Source organism: Drosophila elegans, unplaced genomic scaffold, assembly GCF_018152505.1.
Source record: "Drosophila elegans isolate 14027-0461.03 unplaced genomic scaffold, ASM1815250v1 contig_133, whole genome shotgun sequence".
NCBI classification, from domain to species: domain Eukaryota; kingdom Metazoa; phylum Arthropoda; class Insecta; order Diptera; family Drosophilidae; genus Drosophila; species Drosophila elegans.
Window position 1 is genome coordinate 1,185,564 of NW_024545499.1, and position 20,945 is coordinate 1,206,508.

At 42.4% G+C, this 20,945-nt stretch overlaps 5 protein-coding genes across 5 annotated transcripts; all 5 read right to left on the reverse strand.

Annotated features, from left to right (window-relative positions):
- Window positions 1–154: 154 nt before the first annotated feature.
- Window positions 155–2,475, reverse strand: LOC108145061. The gene is made up of 4 exons (XM_041710851.1): window positions 2,442–2,475; window positions 2,245–2,366; window positions 615–806; window positions 155–544 (listed from the first exon to the last, which is right to left on the reverse strand). Exons 1-4 carry the CDS (start codon window positions 2,473–2,475, stop codon window positions 365–367), a joined length of 528 nt encoding a protein of 175 aa, XP_041566785.1. The 3' UTR covers window positions 155–364.
- Window positions 2,271–5,262, reverse strand: LOC108145082 (probable cytochrome P450 6u1). The gene is made up of 3 exons (XM_017270267.2): window positions 5,155–5,262; window positions 2,971–4,183; window positions 2,271–2,914 (listed from the first exon to the last, which is right to left on the reverse strand). The coding sequence occupies exons 2-3, from the start codon at window positions 4,010–4,012 to the stop codon at window positions 2,496–2,498; spliced, it is 1,461 nt and encodes a 486-aa protein (XP_017125756.1). The 5' UTR covers window positions 4,013–4,183; window positions 5,155–5,262; the 3' UTR covers window positions 2,271–2,495.
- On the reverse strand, window positions 4,243–5,222 carry LOC108145084 (probable Ufm1-specific protease 1). The gene is made up of 2 exons (XM_017270270.2): window positions 4,476–5,222; window positions 4,243–4,414 (listed from the first exon to the last, which is right to left on the reverse strand). Exons 1-2 carry the CDS (start codon window positions 5,052–5,054, stop codon window positions 4,289–4,291), a joined length of 705 nt encoding a protein of 234 aa, XP_017125759.1. The 5' UTR covers window positions 5,055–5,222; the 3' UTR covers window positions 4,243–4,288.
- Window positions 5,263–5,504: 242 nt separating the features above from the next.
- Window positions 5,505–20,516, reverse strand: LOC108145081 (rap1 GTPase-GDP dissociation stimulator 1). The gene is made up of 4 exons (XM_017270266.2): window positions 20,403–20,516; window positions 10,041–10,946; window positions 7,465–7,851; window positions 5,505–7,386 (listed from the first exon to the last, which is right to left on the reverse strand). The coding sequence occupies exons 1-4, from the start codon at window positions 20,407–20,409 to the stop codon at window positions 6,782–6,784; spliced, it is 1,905 nt and encodes a 634-aa protein (XP_017125755.1). The 5' UTR covers window positions 20,410–20,516; the 3' UTR covers window positions 5,505–6,781.
- Window positions 14,936–20,490, reverse strand: LOC108145083 (dnaJ homolog subfamily B member 12). Its single transcript, XM_017270268.1, has 4 exons — window positions 20,403–20,490; window positions 15,466–16,246; window positions 15,248–15,414; window positions 14,936–15,189 (listed from the first exon to the last, which is right to left on the reverse strand). The coding sequence occupies exons 1-4, from the start codon at window positions 20,407–20,409 to the stop codon at window positions 15,011–15,013; spliced, it is 1,134 nt and encodes a 377-aa protein (XP_017125757.1). The 5' UTR covers window positions 20,410–20,490; the 3' UTR covers window positions 14,936–15,010.
- Window positions 20,517–20,945: the final 429 nt, after the last annotated feature.

The window sequence follows — 20,945 nt, forward strand, 5'->3', positions numbered from 1 at the left end:
ATTGAAATTTGGAAGTCAATGTTAAACCGATTACAATCTTCGAAAACCATTACAACTTGCGCAATCGAAATGTTCAAGCAATATTATGAATGCGGTAACAAAAAAATAACAGCAAGTGGAATTGTTCATATATTAAACAAAGGTGACAAATGAACATCCGAATTAGGAAAAGTTTAAAGTTTAAAAGCTTAATCTGAACCAATTCTAATTTCAAACACAAGAAAGCAAACAACTGGGAGACTTTAGAGATAGGCAAAAACAATATATTTAACATATATTGACAATAACATGTTTTTTTTTAATAACATAATATATGCTCGCTATGCAGGACAATGAATTGCATCCGTTGTAGAGCCAAGAAATCTTATTTCTTGATCTTCTCCGCCTCTCCTCTGATTTCGAAGCATATGCTATTCTTTCGGGGTACATCCCTCTCGTCAAAAGCTTCAAAGGTGACCACCGCTTTGTAGCGTCCCTGAAGATTAGCGCCACGGATGTCATATAGGCGCAACTGCAGGTCGAATGGGTTATGCATCCAAACAGTCTGAAATAGTAACCATATTGATTGACCACAGCACCAAGAATTGACAAGATCACTTGCAAAGTCAACTCACACCACGCGTTTTCAAACACTTCTTCTGCACCTCGTCCCGGTTTGAAATGTGCTTGGTCCACTGTTTGAACCATGACTGACCCTCGTCGAATAGGGCTGCGCAAAAGTCCTGTGAGACCAAGGTGAATAGAGTGGGTTCCCAGTTACCGCGGTTAAAGTGCATCAATGCGAACCTGGCCTGAAAATGCAAGTCCTTTATATTCAGTTAAGCTCGTCTATGATCCAGAGGGCTGGCAGACAGACGCTTAATTTTCCGTTTTCCTCGGGAAATCGCATAAAATTATTCGCCGATTTTCGCACCAAATCCGACACTTTTCCCCGCTCGTATATCGGTAATCCAAAATTTTGTCGCGCACTTTTTTCCGGCCAGACAACTATTAGAAGTTGGTCGCAGCGAGCGCTGTTTTCGCCTCGCCTACAACTGATTTTCCGAGAGCATATTCCTTCGTTTGCTTCCTTTCGAGTGGGCTTTCTAATAGGCAAACAAAAACCGAAAAAAACCGCGACCGAACCGTTCGAGAATGTCTGGGCTAGAGATGGGAAACTTCGATCCCAACATTGATGTCATTAATACATCGATACCTAAATCGATGTTTTGAAAACCTCGAAAATATCGATACTTGGCAATGAATCAGCGATATTTTCGCTAACTGCGGCGGGTGTCCCCGCTACGGAGGAGTGTGACACAACTAACTATTAAAAGTGGTTGGAGTCTCCACTATCTTTTTTCATTATCATATTCAGTTACTCTAACTTCAAAAAATGGTCACATCATTTCGGCAAGCAACGTTGCAGCCATTCAAAAATTAAAATGTTCCTTAAAAAATATATTCCGTTTTTTTCTGCCTCTATGTTTGTTTAGCAACATTAAAGTCAAACAGTAAAATATTAAACCATTATTCTAGCTTTAATATAATCATATTATAATAGTATACTTTTTTTTTTAGTTAGTTTGTTCATTAATCATAATTAATTATCTAATTATTTTTAAATAATATTTAAAAATATTTGTTCACTGCATTGAAAACTTCTGACTGAAATTATGATTATGAAAGAATGACAAGGATTTAAAAAGTAGCTACTTTTGAATTAATAATCCTCTTTTTTAAATCAAAATTGGATATATATAGCGCCAATTCGAATTGAGATACAGCTTTGTTTTTAATGCCATATAGGTCTTTTAAGTAAATATGACAATTTTATGTTTTAGGAGCGAATTAGATAACTCATTTCCATTTTATGAAAAATTAGTTATTTCATTAACACCATATTTTTTAAGTTTGTGCGCAACGAATTAATCAATAATATAGTTGCAAAGGCGTCCAAAATCTGGATTAATCTAAAAAAATTTAAGCTCTGCGAGTATTGTAAATTTTTAAACACTCTTTAGCCGAAATAAAGCTGATTATAGCTCAAATAAACATTTTAATAATGTTAAATGTCCACAAACAATATATAATATAACCAGAGAAATCAAATAAAAAATAAGAAACTAGCGCTAGTTATCATAAAGTTATTTTAAAAAGATTTATAACAAACAATGTCCTCGAGTTTTTCACCTCGATTTATGTATAAAAAATAACAAAAGATATGGACATTCCTGGCGCCCCTCATAGACAAGCATAGCTCACATGCTGATTGCCCAAAACGCAATGACTTAATGTAACAATTAGGGTATTTATTTGTTCATGTTGTTGAGCTTGGTGCAGTAGATCATAAAAGTCATCGTCAGCATTATCACACAAGTCCACAGCTTAAGGAAATCAACGAATTAAGTGCATATACAAATATAAAAACAACTTAAACGCTTTGTACAGTAAAGCAATACCGAAGCAAACAATACGAAATGGGCGATGCTCCATCGGAGAGGGCACCTCTAAAGCTAGTCAATCCGTTCCACGTTGAGTTTGATGTCCGACTTGGGCGCCAAGAGCAGTCTCCGGTTGTCGTACTCCATGGGAATCGTGGTCTCCGCGCAGGGCGCGTATCTGTGGCCCTTGAGCAGCTCCACCAGACCCACCAGCAGCTGCTGCTCCGCGAAGCGAGCCGCAATGCATCCCCGCAGACCGTCGCCGAAGGGCAGGAAGGCAGCCGGCGGTCGGGATCGCTTGGCCTCCTCCTCGAATCGATCCGGATCGAAGCGCTCGGGATCCTCGTATATCTCCGGATCTCTGTGTATGGCCGCCGTAGGTATCAGCACCCCATTGCCCCTTGCAATGACGAACACCGAACCGGGCAGCTCGAATTCTTTGGTTGCGCGGCGCACAAGGAAGGGATACGGCGTGTGCAGACGAAGCGTTTCTGTAAAAGCAGAGGAAGTTAGTAAAACTTCTTAACTAATACATCTGTTTATTTACCATTTAGGACTTGCTTCGTGTACCGCAGCTCCCTGAGGCACTCCGCCGTCACTTGGCCGCCGTGCTGCTCCAGCGTCCTCTTAATCTCCCGTCTGGTTCGCTCCTGCAGCTCCGGCTGGCGGGCCAGCTCGTAGAGGCAAAATCCCAGCGAGGCATTCAGAGGGGCCAAGCCAGCCAGCAGGAAACCAAAGGACTGGGCCGCGATCTCGACGTCGTCGAGCGGCTGGTCAGCGTTGGAGTAGAGCTGCAGGAACGTCTGAAGCGGCTGGCGATCCCTCCGCCGTTGCGCCTGCAACTGGGAAAGGGCAACCTTTTGAAAGTAGGCCGTGGCCGGCTCGGCGTAGCTTTTGTACTGCAGCAGTCGAGCGATGAGCGGGAACTCCAGCGCCAGGTACGCTCGCCAAAGCTTAAAGTCGGCCCAGTAGTTACGCGTCCACTTGGCAAACTCCTCGTGATCCTGGCCTGCCAATCCGAAGGCCATTGAAGCCATCACATCCACGCTGTAGGCACTCACTAATTCGCTAATGTTGCGGGTTTGCAGGCTCTCCCTGCCCAGATCGCTTTGAATTCTCGCAGAGATTTGTGTCAGCCTGGCCAACAGCTTGTGCACGTTGGCCGGTGTGAAAACCTCTGCGGATTTGGCATGCAGAGCACGCCATTTGTGACCATCCAGCTGCAGGAGATTGGCCGACAGCGGTTCTCCGCTTGGATTGCTATAGAGGCCTCGCGAGGTGAAGTGCCCCGCATCGGTGAAGACTATTTGGTGGACTAGCTTGAGGTCCAGCACCAGGATGAAGGGTTTGAGGCAGGCGTAGAAGCCCACAAAGGGCGCCCTGCCCTTGTAGCCGGCGTAGATGTCGTTCAGGGCGTCCTGAACATGCCGCTTGCCGTTCACCACGCCCTTGATGTTGCCCCACAGGAACTTGGGCTTCTCGTGCAGGATGCCGCGTCGCTTCCAGTAGCCCAAGCTGATCTTGACCAGGGCGTAGAACACGGAGAACGCCCCCAAGGCGGTGAGCAGGACGCGATGCAGCAGATCCATGCTGGCCCAGCTGTCTTTTTTCGGCTTCTTGCGATATATATTCAAAGTGTTTGCTATGCCAAACAGCTGGCGGTGGCTGTTCGTCGGGGTTTGGGGTCTCAGTGCCGCCGGCTTATCAGCGCCATTATCGGTTGGATTCAATAACTGATAGTGTCCATTGAGCAGCGAGCGCTAAAATGGAAGAGAAACATGGCTATAAGGCAACAGGCAATACGATAGTGGTAATCAAATGTGCTCAGCTGGTTTTATTGCTAGAATAGAAACGAAAAGTGGCCTCTACGGCTGCAAAATGAGGCAGAGGTTGTACGTGCTGGCGGGAAACTCGTCGACGGGTGTCCAACGGACGTAGCCCTCATCGACTAACTGCTGCCGGGAGCTGGGCACCCCCTCGAAATGGGGATCCTAAAAAGGGAGCAAGTGATGAGGTCACCAGGTTGTAATATAAGCTAACTCGCTGACTCACCACTATCAGCAAGAAGATGCGACCCTCGGCGCTGGAATGGTAGCCCACAATGGCCTTGGAGGCCGTGTCCGTCAGTCCGCCCATGGCGATGAAACCCTGATGCTTCTCGAAATAGCTGCGAATCTGGGCGAGCACCTCCGGTGAACCCAGCTCCGTGGCGTGCAGAATGCGACAGGGCAGCTGGTAGAGCACATCGATCACGTAGAACTCCTCCAGAGTGCCGATCCAGTCGCGGGAGCCCTGGAATCGGGGTCCCTTGTCCCCGAGGGCCACCAGGATCTGCTGGATCTCCGGAATGGAGGGCACCGGCTCTAAGCCACCGCGTCGCCGGTTGACCCACGAAATGGCCGACTGCAGGGTGCGGTAGCCACAGCCCCAGCCTGCATCCTGGTGGCCATCGCAGCCGTAGTGGAAGTAGCTGAAGCCACCGCGGATGCCCAGCGTCTGGCCGCCTTCGGTGGGCGTGGCGAGGGTCCGTTGCGGATCCTCCAGCAGTGGATACGCATAGTCCTTCGGTGCGATTTTCAAGGACGCTGGCGAGGAGTCCCCGAAATCCGCATCACCATTTGCCGTCGCCATAGTGTTTGCTTTGTAAACTGGAAAATTTGGCAGTCCACTCACACGCCTGCTGCACCTGTTCCTTTTGTGTGTTTGTGTGTTGTGTGTTGTGTTTGTTTACCTTGCGCAGCCTTAATTTGTTTTGTGAAAGTGAAATCGCAGCAGTGAAATTGGAATGTTTTTGTCCCTGTCTAGAGATGGCACTTTGTCGTCTGTCATGCACCAATAACAAAGTCATTAAAAGTCAATGCGAAAAAGAAATGCTTTTAAATTTTAAAACAATTACTTAACTAAATAAATGGCACTATCTGATTTTTTTGGGCATACATTTACCCCAACATATGCCTTTCAAATTATTAAATAACTAATTATGATGGTTGCTTCATGCAGTCCATCCCTTACCCTCCTATCGAACTATCGATAACAGCCTGCTTTTGGCGCCCTCGCATTCAAGTTCAAAACACCTCCAACTGGTTTTCTCTTATTACTCATGCATTTCAAATTTTATTTGAATTATTAAATGTACATTATTGTGTTTAGAATTCATAAATGTGTTTTCTGGTGAACGTGTGTATGTGGGTGTTTCAACGTTTTTATATAATAACACCATTTCTCTTGAATTGTGCTCGTTTAATTTATAGTTTTTGGTGACCAAACAGTTTAGTACATCGCATTTAATAATTGGTAAAATTTGTAGTACTCTACGACTACGCTTTGTAAAATTTGCATTACTGAGTTTCAACTATGTGTTTCGGATTGCTGATTGTTACTGAGTTGCTGTTTTTGTTAATGTTTAAAAGTTAGCTTAAAAATGCATTGGATAACTTCGCTGAGTTTTACAATAAATAGATGGTGTTTGCAATGTGTGTCTGTGCACCAATTAAAATACCTAAATTACATTGTGCGCTTAAATGATTTGTGATCTTTTCGTTTTTGGTAACTGTGTGCCAGCAACGGTCTAAAAAGGTTCGACTCAAAATTATAAGTACAATACATAAAATACATTTATTAAATATATATACTTAGCGATATCACCACGATTTGTTGTTATTGTGCTCTTAAAAATCATGTAACAGAAAAGACTAATATGCTAAATTATTAATATTGTTATATTTATACGTATATATTATGTATATTATAAATATTTATACGATTTGTATCCTCCTCCTGCCTCAATCGCATTCTCCTCATAAATGCAGTCAAAATACGCTTGCGTCTAAAAAATACATTATTCGTTCAGTGTTCAAGTGTGCTTAAGTTTTGCTTAAGTTCTGCATCTGCATCTGCACTTTCTCCTTACCAAACTACAGACAAGTTTTACATCTGAATCGTTGCTCTAGGGTGAAAACTACAATTTTCCGCTTTTGAGTGTGAGGGTGGGCTGATTTAAAAAAAGAATAACATGGAGTAATAGGGGCAAACATTTATCTCTGGCCAATACTATATTATAACGTCAGTTCTGAATCTCTATAAAGTTGGTATCTTACAATTCAATAAAAATTGTTCTAGTCGATAAATAACACATTATGTTTTGAGGCCTACACACTGGTTTTGTGTTACGAATAGGTATCGGCATTTCTCTTGGGCAATAAAGTGGAGGGAAGTGGCAAAACATTGGCCAAAGATAATGGTTCGCCCCTAAGCATGTTCATGCTGTTCTGCAACCGTTCGTTGCATACAACCGACCCATCCTACTGTGAGGCATCCTGCGGTGCTGAGATAAATGCAATGACACGCCCCCGTTTCCCTTACAAGGTGCAGTACTCGGTGAGAATGGGTATGGACTTGAGCAGCTCGTTGATGTTGTGCTGCTCCAGATGGGCCACCAGCTGCTCGGAGGACTTGAGCAGGTTGACGCAGTTCTGCAGGTTCTCGACTATCTCCTTGGTCATCGTGTCCGACGACTTGCTGATCAGCTCGGCCAGCTTCCTGCCCACCTCGCACTTGACCAGCTCGTCCTGCAGCCGCTGCGCCTGCGCCGCCTCGCTGGCCTGCGACAGATAGACGACGGACAGGATGCACAGGGCGATCAGCGCTTCGTTCTGCATCACCAGGTGCTGGGCGGTGAGCATGCTGACCATGGCCTCCACGGTGCCCTCGTTGGCGAGGAACTCGCTCAGGCTGCTGCGATCGTAGTCCTGGGTGAGCGGAATGCGGTCGGCGATCTGCTCGGCGGGAGCATCCCCCTTGCGCGGCAGGGCGTAGGCGATCTTGCTGAGGTAGGCGTGCTTGATTAGCCAGGCCATGAGGCGCAGCGATTCCCCGGTGACGCCCGCATAGTCCGACGACTTGCTCCAGTGCACCAGCTGCTCGATCAGCGCCTTGTTCTTCAGCAGCTCCAGTGCAAGTTTCTCTACAAACGAATGAAACAGATGTTGTCAGTGATGCGGATCGCATGCTGGTTGTTTTGCCCATTCCCAGCCCCACTCACCCTGTCCATCGACGGTCATGCGAAGCGTGCCCAGCAGCTTGAAGACGACCGGCGGCTGATGGATCTCCAGCATCGGCAGAATGGTCTGCACCAGGCCCGCCTGGATCACGGCGTTCTTGTTGGGCTTCGGGATGACCAGGTTGCGCAGCGCCGAGAGCAGAGCGTGCTGCAGACGCACGTCGTCCTTGACGCCGTTGTTCTTGGCCAGCACCTCGAGCAGCTTGTTCATGGTCTGCTGCTCCACGAAGTAGATGCAGTGGCTATCGGTGCGCGCAAAGTTGCCCAGGGCCAGCACTCCGGTGGTCAGCAGATCGATGTCCGACGAGTCCAGCCAGTCGACCATGTTCTTCAGCAGTGGCGTTGTGTACAGGTAGTGCATTGATTCGTCTGTAACAGGCACAAATTAATAAGATTGCAATCTACGTACTTAATTAAACCTCTGAGTAATTTAGTTTTCACTCACAAATAAGAGACTGTGCAAATATATTTATCAAATGGTTTCGAAAAGACAAATTCAGAGGACTATTACATTTAAATACGCACAGATATACGCTTATAAATTTCAGTTTGCGGAACAATCAGTTAAAACATGCTTATTTTCTTAGCTTTTAATTTAAGCTTACATTTCCGATTAAATTAACTCATGTAACGCCTGTTACACCTCTAAAAAATTCCACGAACACGTTGTTATTTTCCATGATAATTAGGTGCTCCTGAGTGAAAATTATTTTCCGCCAGGTAAGTGTTCATAACGAACAAGAATGAAAGCAAACTTCGGCAAGTCGAAGCTTAAATACCCTTGCAGCTTTTGCAAAAATTAAATACTTTTTAAAACATTTAAATCACGTTTATGCGTATATGCTTTAAAACATTAAAGCTGATTTTAAGCTCAATTATTCGATCGTTACTATGGCAGCTACATATCGATTTCCGATGTGAATATAATGTCAAAAAGAATTAAAAAAAAAACTAAAACAAGAAAGCAAGCAAACTTCGGCAAGCCGAAGTTCATATACCCTTGCAGCTATTGCAAGAATTAAACATTTTTGAAAACATTAAAATTATGATTTACTTTCGTATATGTTCAAAAACATTGAAGCTATGATGATTAGCAGCTCAATTATTTGATAGTTATTTTATATATTTTTATTATTTCTATGGGAGCTATATGATATAGACGTCCGATTTTGATAAAATTTAAACCATAATTCTGAAATATTTAACCATTGCTATATGTCGAAAAACTAAACAAAAAATTAAAAAACAGCAAAGTTATAATTTTTTTTCATTTATTTTTCCGATTGTTCCTATGGGAGCTATATGCTATAGTCGTCCGATCCGGCTCGTTCCGACTTATATACTACCTGCAATAGAAGGACAACTTTTGGGAAAGTTTCATGCAGATAGCTTTAAAACTGAGAGACTAGTTTGCATATAAACGGACGGACAGGCGGACAGACGGACGGACAGACGGACGGACAGACGGACGGACAGACGGACATGGCTAGATCGACTCTACTAGTGATGCTGATCAAGAATATATATACTTTATAGGGTCGGAGATGTCTCCTTCACTGCGTTGCAAACTTCTGACTGAAATTATAATACCCTCTGCAAGGGTATAAAAAAATTGAGAAATTAAATTTTTTTTTTAATTTTTGTTTTTATTTTTATTGTTCTCATGGGAGCTATATGATAAAGTCGTCCGATTTCGATGAAATTTAAACCGTAGTTCTAAAATATTTAATTATTACTATATATTACAATCTTCGGCACCTGAAGTTTATATACCCTTGCAGCCAGCTATTTCAAAAATTAAATATTCTTGAAGACATTAAAATTATGATTTACTTGCTTGTATGTTTAACAGCATTGAAGCTATGATGATTTGCAGCTCAATTATTTGAGTTCCTATGGCAGCTATATGATACCGTTTTTCGATTTTAATAATTATTATTAAAATGTCAAAAAGAATTTATAAAAAATTTTTGATTTAATTTTTTTTTAAATATTTTTATTGTTTCTATGGGAGCTTTATGTTATAGTCGTCCGATTTTGATGAAATTGTAACCGTAATTCTGAAATATATAACCATTACTAAATGTCAAAGAACTAAAAAAAGAATTAAAACACAGCAGTTATCATTTTTTGCATATATTTTTCCGACTGTTCCTTTGGGAGCTATATGCTATAGTCACCCGATCCGGCTTTTTCCGACTTATATACTGCCTGCAATAGAAAGACAACTTTTGGGAAAGTTTCATGCAGATAGCTTTAAAACTGAGAAACTAATTTGCGTAGAAGCGGACGGACAGACGGACATGGCTAGATCGACTCTCCTTGTGATGCTGATCAAGAATATTTATATACTTTATAGGGTCAGAGATGTCTCCTTCTGACTGAAATTATAGTACCCTCTGCAAGGGTATACAAATGTCGCCAGACATCGCGATGGAACATAAGTTTGTCTGAGACATTAACTCAGTAGCGCCCAATTATCATACAAATAGTTCAAATGGTACGGGAAAGTTTAAAAACTAATTAATTAAACAAGTAATCTGCGAAGTGAAACTTACCGCCCGTGAGGATCAGTACGATGAGCTCGCAGGCGAGCTTCATTAGCGCCCTGGCCTCACTTGTGCTGGCCAGGGTTTTGTACTTCTCCAGCAGGTTGTAGATGGTCTCGCACAGGCCGTCCTTGGCCAGGATCAGCTTGACTTCGTCGCTCTCGGCCTGGTAGTGGAGCAGCTCCAGACACATCTCGGCCAGGTCGGGGTTCGTGGAAGCGGCCAGGATGCGCGACAGCTGGATGTTGAGGGAAGAGTCAAAGTTCAGATCGGCCACGTTCTCGGTGAGTATGCTGAGCAGAGGAAGAGTGTTCAGCAGCAGATCCTCGTGCTGCTCCACATTGGAGGCGCCGGTGTCGATGATGCTCTGCAGCTTCTTCATCACGCCCAGCTCCATGGCCCGCTTGGCCAGACCCTCGCCACCGAGCAGATAGTTGGAGAGCAGACCACCCCGCACCTTGATGAACTGCGCCGCATTGGCCACGTCCTCGATGCTGGCGATGTCGAGCAGACGCAGCAGCACCGCGTCACCCTCCAGCTCCAGGATCAGGTCCCTGGCCTCGTCGTTCAAGTAGCAAATGTTACCCAGAGCCCGGCAAATCTGTATGGGCAGCTCCATGCTGCCGTCGGGCGTGGGCACATGGCGCAGGCACTCGAGGAAGGCGGCTATTATGTCCCGCTTGGTGAACTTCTTGCGCTGCACCTCCGACTTGGTGATCTCCGCAATGCACTTGGCCGCCTCCTTGCGCACATTCGTGTCGTCGCACTTGGTGAGGCCCAAAAAGCAGTCCGCCAGCTCGTGTTTGTCGAACAGCTTGGGGTCCTTGGTGGCCGAGATCTCGCAGAGCAGGTTCGTCGTGTTCGCCGGACTGACGCTGGTCGTCTTCAGCTTCTCGATCAGCTCGTCGATTTCAGCTGCGGAAGATGAAAAGCAATGGAAATGGTTACTAAGTGTACAATTAGGGTTACCACGGCTACAATATCAGCAATTGTATGACTTAAATAGGTTTAATTAAAACAGATTTTTGGAATAGGTGTCTGAGATTTTAATCTGGAATCAACAAAACTTTAATTGAAAATTCTTTTCAAATCCGTTTTATAGATTTTTAATGTTGTTTCAACACTATATATGTATATGTTTTTATCGGGAGATGTTTGTTAAAAAAAAAATTGTATTAAGATTTTTATTTATCTGAATCTGAAATAATCGTTATTAGAGATTTACATTTTGACAAATCACGTTTAATCGTTAATTAAGATTTTTTTTCGACAGATATCAACTAATCAATATTTGTGATTTTTATTTATAGATCTAAGATAGAACTCTTTTTAAATTTGTGATAAAAATATTGTAGTTTTTTGTCATTAGCGCATTAAATAATAAGTTGTCCTAAGCACAAGGATATCAAATAAATAAATTAAATTTGTTATTTATTTTGAGAGGGAATATTTTCAGCCTTACAAAGATTTATGAAATAAAAGACACAACAAGCTTGTTTAACCTTAATAAAGTTAATTTGTTTATTTGAAGTATCAGATTTGTACGCATTGTTAACAGTTTAAAGGTATTTTTCTACAGATATACCTAACATGCTAGACTAATTTAGCTCCGTCTTGAAAACAAGTATGAATAAAATTCCAGATTTAAAATAAGTATAGAAATGTATGCATGTTTTTAAAATTCAATACGGTTCCATTTTAAGGAGCACGCAATCTACCACTCCATTGATTTGTTCGGCACCGCAAAATTGATTGCCAATTTCGATTATCGTCGCTGCCTGGACGAAGTGAAGACAAATGGTCTTAGAGAGAGTTATGGTATGAGTCATGGGACCCAAGAAACAACGCTCTTTATTTCTTGAATTGAAAGGTATTCGAACCATTAGAATCTACTTTGGGGCAATGCTCAAATAAACGCTGAAAGCGTGCGCCACATTAAAGGTTCATTTTGCCTCCCAAACAGATGGCTAGGATTATAAAAGGACCCAAGATGGACATCGATTTGCATAAGTCCTGGCCACGGAAAATGGAGAAGGAAAACGGGAAAACAATCGGGATTTAATGTATTGTAATGATGGAGCTTTAGAATGACCAAGAAAGTAAAGGAAAGTGTGGTGGATATTATTCATTCATTCATTCATAAATACATAGTTATTTAGTTATTAAATTTAGAACGACTTTAAGCAAAATTAAATATAAAATAAATATAAAAAAGAAAAAAAAACATCTCTGAAAGCACTGTTTTTTAATTTAAACTTTTGGAATATTCCTCTAGGTAAACCCAACATTTACGTTTAAATTTAAATTTGTGATATTCTGTTTACAGCCAGGAGCCTAGCGTTTCGTTTTACGGCCAACATTATCACAATATTATGATTTCAGTGAGACCTTTTTTTGACGCCAAGCACACATGCTGAAAAATACATTCCGATAAGGCACTTCGGCAGGCCTAAGGACGAAGGACGAAGGGCAAGGGCCACCAGACTCCGGCACTCCACAACTGGCGACAGTTGGTGGCAACAGCAATAGCTACAGCAACAGCAACAGCAACAACACTGAGTCGACGGGGTTGGACGGTTGGCAATTCAACAAACTTTGTGGAGCATAAATAATGAATAAGTGAAACAAAAAGCAAAAAGAACCCTTCAACTGGGCGGACGGGCAACCATCATCCTCATCACCATCATCGTCCACATCACCAGCGGTGTCAGCATCCAGCATTTGGCATAGAAACAGCAACAAAGGACGCAATATCAGCAGCCAACGCAACCTGACAAGAGCAATAGCAACAACAGCAAACTAACTCGCAGACAAGTTGCACTTGGAAATGTAACCCCAGCTCTAGAGACACAAGTGGATGCGTAACCATCCAGTGATCAGACTTTAAGATACCTCATATTACTTGGGTGTATGTAACTCTGGTAGAAAGTAGTTGACGGTCTGTTAAATTAAACAATTGCTTCATCATCAAAGACTACGGGCTCTGAGTCCTTTACTTACATGCAACTCAGCAATAACTCAGCTAATTAGGGGTTCAATAATTAAGTTGATTGATAAATATCAGGAATTAAAGCCGAATCATATACCGGTTTCGGTTACTGTTACGGTTACAAACAATATAATATATACAATAATATTGGTAAAACTTTGTTATTATGGAACCGGTATTGCACTGTTTCAATAAAAATAATATTCCAAACATTATAACAATCTGTTATTGCAAAAAAGTAATGTTTAGAGCGAATAATATTTTTCCAAGTTACAAGAAGCTTTGACCTTTTGTTTACTTGTACTTGTGGAATTATAAACGATAATCAAGTTCGTTTAAATAATATTATTTACTCATTTCTCACACTACTTTAATTTTTGACTTTGTCGAAGGAGTAAAATTTTATGTAGGGATTGGTTTTTTGTTGCGGCAATTTCGTATGAATGAAAATAATATTTTTTTCGTTTTTTCTTTTTTGTTTTAATATTCCTTTTAAGGAAAATAATTTGTGGGTCTGCCATATTCAATTGTTTATACGGTTTACGACTTCTGTAATTTTTTATAAACAACACATTTTTAAAGAACCGATACTTATGTTTCGGTATCGGTAACGGTCTTTCGGTTACGGTTTCGATTAGGTTTTACCGGTTAAGCAACGGTTACGAAACTCAAACGGTTTTCCTGATAAATATATTTATATGAGCAGGCAGTTATAAAGATAGTGTAGATACCATCGTCATAAAAAGTTGATAAAACTGATGGTCAATATGCCCACTTGTTAAGAGATCTAGGGTCCATTAAATACATTTTCACGATTACAGCATACCCCTTAAGCCCAAGAGTACCCAGTGTCAATGCATCTGCATATTCGGAATGGGCATTTGTTTGGCCCGCCGCAGCTGACTGAATGCAATTGGACAGGTGGCGGAGTCGCGGCGCCCATTGGAGTGACAGGTAGACGAGGGTGAGGGATGCAGGAGGACAGGTGCAGTAGCAGTAGCAGTGGCAGTGGAAGCGGCAGTGCTTCCGTCTGTCGGAGCTGGCAGGAGGTGGCCTCAGCTCCCTTAATGCGTCTCGGTTGCTGCCTCACCGCCTTTTGCGTGCCTCCGAATGTTTGCTTTGGTAACTGGTACTCGTTGGTATTCAGAGTATGCCATTCGTCCGTTCATCCATCCATCTATCCATCCGTCCATCCATCCATCCATCCATCCAACCAACCATTGGGTTCGAGTTCGAGTTCCGTGGCAAGTTCGTTAGCTTTTCGTTGCGGAAGCGGGCTTCGTTCGAGGCATTTATTCGCTTGAATTTCTGGGGCAATTGCTTTATTTTATTTTCGTATTTTCCTTTATTTTTTTTGCTGCTGGTGGCCTGCGTTTTATATCCAGTCCGCTGTGGTATTTTGTTTTCTCCATTAAACGATTCACTGACTTTGGCCACATACAAAAATAGCAAACGGCACGAAAAATGAGAAAAACTAGTGCAAAACATTTGTTTTTTTCTTTTTTTTTTGGCTTTTGCATGTTTAATTCATGTGCAATTTGTGTTGTTAAACTCGGTTTCAGGAGAATTGTTGCTTTTCGGGCCTGCTGCCACCCAACAAGTTCGGAAAATGTGGGTTAAGTGGAAGGCAGAGGCTTGGCACCGAAAATGGGAGTCATGGGAACCGTCGAATTCAACTTAATAATCATTTTAGCATGAATAACGGGTGATGTAAGAAAAAAACATAAATATTGAATGGGTTAGGGTGTTAAATTTAATATTAGATCACAAATGTGAATTTCAGAATGAAGCGGAAGTGTATATGTGAATATATAAATAATAATAATAACATTAACATACAATTGGAAAATAAACTAGTTAACTATTTAACCCTTTTGAAATGTGCTGATATCTCTCAAATTAAACAACCTTTAACTTTTTTACAAACTACTGATTTATTTCCACACTAATCCTCTTCTAGCAACACAAAAACTTGACACAACATCCCTTCCTAGTCCTGATTCAAATGGTTTGGCTCTCGCAAAGACCGATTCTCCAGCAGCAGTGGTGGGCTGCTGCCAGATTTTCCCAGTTGGAGCAACGTGTGGCAGGCCGGAGTGGGCATCTGGCTGGCATGTTGGAGCAGCTTACGATTGTTTCCCTGCCTCGCCCTGAGCAGCAATGTTTCCCCTGGAAGGAGAAGTAGTTAGATATCCCTGGCAATTGTTAGACTTCGGGCCAAACTCACGCAAAGTTCGCTCTTGTTTGCAGTTCTGCTTGAGATCAGAGATGTAAACCTGCTCGACTTCCGATTCCAGCTTGACTAACTGCTGCTCTGTGTATTTCGCCAGACTCTTTGGGTTGAGATAGTACGTTATTTGATGCGTCTGACTGACGCGACGAAAACTGTGGGTTCTGGAGAAGATTTTGGATTGGATATACCATCGAATAGCCTCAGTACCTCACCTGGTTGGCGTGAAACTGTAAGCAGGTGCGGCTGCTATATAGTGCATGGTGATGAAGAGGAAAACCAACGCAGCCAGCACTCCGATTACGAGCTGTTCTGTTTGATAGAGCGACTGTCGCTGGGGCATCCGCTGGTTGGCCGCCTGATATGGCCTGCGATGTCCCCAGGTCCCCAGGTCGGCCTGCTCCTCCTCGTTGACTTCGCTCCCGTCCAGGTTGTCCTCGTACTCGGAGGCATGCTGCCCCTGGCAGTCACCCACTGCCGTTGCCATGTTATACTCGGTCCGCTTTTGGCAGTCCGTGAGGCAGTCCGCCGCCTGGCTGATGCGGCGGAAGGCCTGCTCCGCTCCTGGTGACCGGTTCTTGTCCGGGTGGAGACGTAGGGCCAGCTTGTGGTAGGCCCGCTTCACCTCCGAGTAAGTGGCGTGGTGCGAAACGCGCAGCACCTCGTAGTGATTGCGGCACCGGAGCACCTTCTGAACCACGTCCAGCATCTCGAGAGTGAATCCATTGGGCAGGGCATCCGACTGGCGGGTTGGGCCGAACGTCCGCTGGGCCTCGCCCTTCAGTCGCAGTCTTACGATGATGTTCTTCAGCTCCAGCAGAGCCATTATCTCCGCGTGGTCCTGCATGCCCTCCAGCTCCTTGTTGATCCGCAGCAGGGCCTGCTCGTAGTCTCCCAGGCACAGGTCGCTCACCACTTGGTCGACGCACAATCGCCTCCTCTGCCGGATTCCCATGGCGGAGGTCTCCACTTCCGGTTTCTGGATCCTTTTTCCTCCTTCCCAGCAGCGTGAGTAGACAAAAAGTATTCGTTTTTCTTTGTTCGTTTGCAAACTTTAAATTTTTAGTTGGTGGTTTTAAAGACAGTTCCCGATAAAACGAGACCCAGCTAAATGGATAGACAAAGCCAGGTGCTTATGTGGTAACCAAAGTGCTATAAACTTCAGGTTGGTGTATGTATGTACATGAGTTCTTTTTAAGAGTTACAATCCTAAATAGAAATTATGTTTGTCCATTGATTTTAACTATTCCAAACAACTATGAAAAGTGGGGAAGAGTCAACTAATGTTGGTGCTAAATTCTAATTTAAAATAATAAAAACCCTTAAAGGCAGTTAAATAGAAAGTTTCCACACAAGTTCCTCAGTTCTGGAGCCACTTAAAGTAAGTTCAGTAATGTTCTGTCGATGGGGGATTCCCCCAAAATGTCAAACCTCTTGAGGCCCCAATAAGTATGCTTTACAAGTTGCCATGGGGTCATATAACCTTCTCCAAAAGACTCGAAAGTTAATTGAAATTAATTTCTGTGCCAATTTGAATAGGGCACGAACTCAATTAAAACAGAGCTCGCCACCCCCGCGTTTTCATCAGTCATCAGTTCCCTGCTCATTCGTTCTCAAGGCCATTAGGAGGGCCAAAATCTTATTAGCAGTAAAAAGAAGAAAAGCGAATGGAGGCGATGGCGAAGGGCAATCACAAGTCACACAGCTACATAGATGAGGCAAATGAAGCAACGATGCCGGAATACGCAAAAAGGAGGTGGAAAAGGGCAAATAAATTCGTTGTTGGGTAAACTATGTATGTACAATAACAGCCAGCTAATCTGGGTAAGCTGCGTGGAACGAATGAAGAAAGCCCAAAATAATAATAATAACAATAAAGAGGCAGCAGCTGAGGGGAGCGGTCTGTTCTGTTCTGTTCTGTTCTACCAACTGATATCGGCCTTATCACAATCACAGCTTTTGGGGTTGATGGAAGCCACAGCCGCAAGGACGGCAGTCAAATTGTGCCGAAGACGCCGAGCCAAAAGCGTCGACAAAATGCAGTCACAAAGGACCAATTAAAGTCCAAAGTGACTGAGCCATGGCCAGGACGTGGCAAACATCCCGCAGCTGGGAGCTGCACAGAGAGGCAATACCAACGAAAATGGCAAAAAACGATACAATCTGTGGGCTTAGGAATCTCTGTTATTACCACACTTTACTTTATGTCGGGTGTTTCAGGTTAAATAATTTGAATTTGAACAAATACAGGTATTTGATGATTAGGGATATTATAAAATTCCACCTTAAAACCTATATGTTTGATGAATTGATTTGGATTTTTTCGAATAAACTTTCATCAAGATAACTCTTTAGCAACTGGGGAATATTAAAAGGATAAGCAATCACTTCCATGACAAGCAACATTTATATCAGAAACGAGTTCTTATTCCGTACTTTTCGAAAACAGGGTATACAAATATGTAACGCATCAATACGCCTTTTTTGTTTCCAGTGTGACAATGGGTTTCGCTACGGTGGGCACAGCTGGTGGGTAACGTGGTAAGTGAGGGACTGAGAGGCGGGGTTTGGGATGCACTGCCGCTGATGTAAAGGGGGAAGTTTTAAGGCCGGGATTGCCAGCACGTTCGAGTGCTGTTTGTTGTCGTTGGGCACAGGTTCCCCCTCGGGAAAGGGTATACAAACAGTACAGTCTGTGAGCAGAGTGCAGTGACAGTTGAAAACTGAGAAGTTTAGACTTGTTTACGTTGTTTAGCGATTCTCATCGGTGACTGACCTAAATATACACAAGCATCTTGCATGTATAAACATATTTACTTAAATATACAATTGTTTTAATTTTAGGTAATGAAAAAGAAAATATTTTGGAGCTATGAGTGTGTTAGCTTTTGTTTCAGAAAAATTGTGTTTTTTTCAGAGCTTGCAAATAACATTTGAACGTTTTTCCTTTAAGATTAATAACCGAACATAAACGAAAAATCATATTTCTCGTTTGCTTATGAACAGAACACTTCAATTGTTAACATTTTAGTTTTCGGTCGAGTGTTGTCGGCTGAGATACTAGTTTTACATTTTTTTAGTAAGAACTTAAACAGAGCGTTTGGTTTTAACGCTCACATATTGAGAATCAGTGGATGAACAATATAAAAATAATACTCAGCTCAATATCAATAATTTTGACATCTCGTTTTCTAAAAATTAAGAACAAATGAAGACTACAAGTTTTTTGGTTTTTTGTTATATATAATTTTTTCCAAGACCATCGGAAATACTACTTGTATGAAAAAAAATATATTATTCAAAGTCAAATACCTTTAAAATGTTTGCATTAAGAAGTAAAGAGCATTATTCATATTGAAGGTTTGGACATTCAAATAAATGATAATCAGTTTTGCAAAAACGGGGTCTTCGGAATGCAGAAAACAGTGACTACTTTATTTTAGAGCTTTGCATGAATCAACAGTATGATTCGTTCGCAATAATATCTTAGTAGGCTGAAGTACTGTGGCAACTGTGTTCCGTAGTTTTAAGATTTTAATCATTCGAGTCCCATTTTTTAACAAAAACGATCCCTGAGGATTCATGTGCATAAAGTTAGCAGAACAACTTTTGAAATTTAAACTTTTTTCTTATCGACAATTTGCCGTTATTTATCCGTAAATTATTCGTGAAAGAAACAAATTTGCCGCTCAATTTTTTTAAAAATTATGAGATATCAAGTTAGCAGAACATCTTACTAAACTTCAACTTTTCCAAAAAATTTTTAACTGGCAATTTGCCGTTATTTATCCGTAAATTATTCGTGAAAGAAAAAAATTTGCCGCTCCTGTTTTAAGGATTTTTTTTTTTAAAACATAGTAGTTCAAGTTAGCAAAACATCTCATAATTTAAAAAAAAATTGAGCAGCAAATTTTTTTCTTTCACGAATAATTTACGGAAAAATAACGGAAAATTGTCGATAAGAAAAAAGTTTAAATTTCAAAAGTTGTTCTGCTAACTTTATGCACATTGAGGATTCAAAACTAGGTGTAACGAAATGTTTTTTAATATAACTGTTTAACAAATTAAAATTAAATTTTACTCAACAATGTTTGAAAAGGCCTTTCAGGTCATCGCATTTCAGTACTAGAGTGGCTCCCTTTCATGATTGGCTTCAATTGTCCCGAATCTAGAGGGTATATTACCTACTACCTTATTCATACACAAATAAAAGTATGTTTTTAAATTACATTCCCAGGTCACAGAGATAGTTTAATTTTATTTGTGAGCAATGTATAATCGATATGAGGTTTTTATTTCAATGAGCATTTTTTTTTTTTTTTTTTTTAGCTGTATAAAATTGCTTATTTATTTAAGTTCCTTAATTTTGGTATTACCAGTTTTCGTATGTTTTCTAATATGCTGGCTAAAATCAGTTTAACCCTTATTTTTCCCAGTGCATTCCTTTTGCGTTTTGTTTGCTATGTCACCCCGGGGGGATAAACCGAATTGAGTGAGGGCTGTGGGAAGAGTGTTGAGACACGCCGGTAAACCTGGCACCTCGCAGGAGGCATATTCTCATTTATTAATGCGTCGTCACTGCTGTTCTCAGTTCTCAGTTCCCCACCCCCTCATCCGTCCAAATCCAGCGATGGAGTGGGTGGCTTGGGTGGATGATTTGTGGCACTGGTGCGGTGGTGGCCGCTGTCTCAAAACCACACTTGATTCCCGCCAGAATTGCCGGGGCCATTAAAGGATAAAAAGCGGGCCTTCTGATTGGGACGAAGTGACCCTGCAGCAGGGCATCTGCCTAATCCGATCAACCCACTGTGCAAGGGAGAAGCGTAAATATTGATTTTTCTCACATGTCTCCGGCAAACACACATCTCGTCTAGGGAGCCGTAAGGCCCCCTCCTCCGCCGGCAAAACTCCCCTCCCCTCCCCTCCCATCACATCCCCTCCCGACGAACGTTTCGAGCACCTGGCAGCGATTGTGAAGTCTTCGCAGCTCGTAAATGCTGCACTGCACCCATAAAATGCCGCACATAGGCACACACAACGACTCGCCTGCATTGCATTTGTTTATATTACGGAAAAGGAATCCGGAGTCTGTTGTACTTTATATACATAGGTGGTGCCTTGACTGGCGAGGAAATGCCCTAATATTACTCACTCGCCATGTTTGCCGCCTTTGTTGATTATTCCGCTGCTGCTTCTTGCGCTCCGTCACTTTCGTCTTTTCGCTCTGCGGGCGCGTTTTAGGCACGTTGTATCACTTGTTAACTAACTAACTGATGGGCTAATGGCTGCTCGTCGCAAGAACTGAACACATTTCACGGCTTTTCTCTCGCGTCTCCGTACAATTACCGCAAAGTCCGTATGGCATGAGGTTTTCCGTGTCTTCCGTGTTTTCCGAATTTTCCGAATCGCGTTCACACGTTCACTTCAGGCACTGCGTTTCTTTCTGTCGCGATGGGAATGATTATTGCAACGAATGAAGCGGAGCGTGATGGTTTCTGCGGGAATTACTCTTTGAACGCGACTTGGTCACATGAAATTTGTAGAGTGGCCATTTTTTTTTTTTTTTAATTGTAATGTCACACGAAGCACCCGTTTTCAAGACATCGGTCTTACCGATGTTTGGCCAGGGCAACAACAAGGCTTTCCCATCTCTACTCTGCTTTCCCTCTGCCACAGCGCTGACCAATACTTGTCG

What these genes read in the sequence shown, in the direction of transcription:
- LOC108145061 (XM_041710851.1), bottom strand. Translation starts at nt 2,475, where the DNA reads ATGGAGCATCGCCCATTTCGTATTGTTTGCTTCG. An exon ending in ATTTCGTATTGTTTGCTTCG is followed by an intron (nt 2,367 to 2,441) that starts GTATTGCTTTAC and finishes GATTTCCTTAAG; the next exon opens with CTGTGGACTTGTGTGATAAT. An exon ending in AGTGTTTGAAAACGCGTGGT is followed by an intron (nt 545 to 614) that starts GTGAGTTGACTT and finishes TTACTATTTCAG; the next exon opens with ACTGTTTGGATGCATAACCC.
- LOC108145082 (XM_017270267.2), bottom strand. Translation starts at nt 4,012, where the DNA reads ATGGATCTGCTGCATCGCGTCCTGCTCACCGCCTTGGGGGCGTTCTCC. An exon ending in CACGAAGCAAGTCCTAAATG is followed by an intron (nt 2,915 to 2,970) that starts GTAAATAAACAG and finishes CTGCTTTTACAG; the next exon opens with AAACGCTTCGTCTGCACACG.
- LOC108145084 (XM_017270270.2), bottom strand. Translation starts at nt 5,054, where the DNA reads ATGGCGACGGCAAATGGTGATGCGGATTTCGGGGACTCCTCGCCAGCG. An exon ending in GCATCTTCTTGCTGATAGTG is followed by an intron (nt 4,415 to 4,475) that starts GTGAGTCAGCGA and finishes CTCCCTTTTTAG; the next exon opens with GATCCCCATTTCGAGGGGGT.
- LOC108145081 (XM_017270266.2), bottom strand. An exon ending in CGTACTGATCCTCACGGGCG is followed by an intron (nt 7,852 to 10,040) that starts GTAAGTTTCACT and finishes TGCCTGTTACAG; the next exon opens with ACGAATCAATGCACTACCTG. An exon ending in CATGACCGTCGATGGACAGG is followed by an intron (nt 7,387 to 7,464) that starts GTGAGTGGGGCT and finishes ATTCGTTTGTAG; the next exon opens with AGAAACTTGCACTGGAGCTG.
- LOC108145083 (XM_017270268.1), bottom strand. An exon ending in TACAGTTTCACGCCAACCAG is followed by an intron (nt 15,415 to 15,465) that starts GTGAGGTACTGA and finishes AATCTTCTCCAG; the next exon opens with AACCCACAGTTTTCGTCGCG. An exon ending in CAAACAAGAGCGAACTTTGC is followed by an intron (nt 15,190 to 15,247) that starts GTGAGTTTGGCC and finishes TTCTCCTTCCAG; the next exon opens with GGGAAACATTGCTGCTCAGG.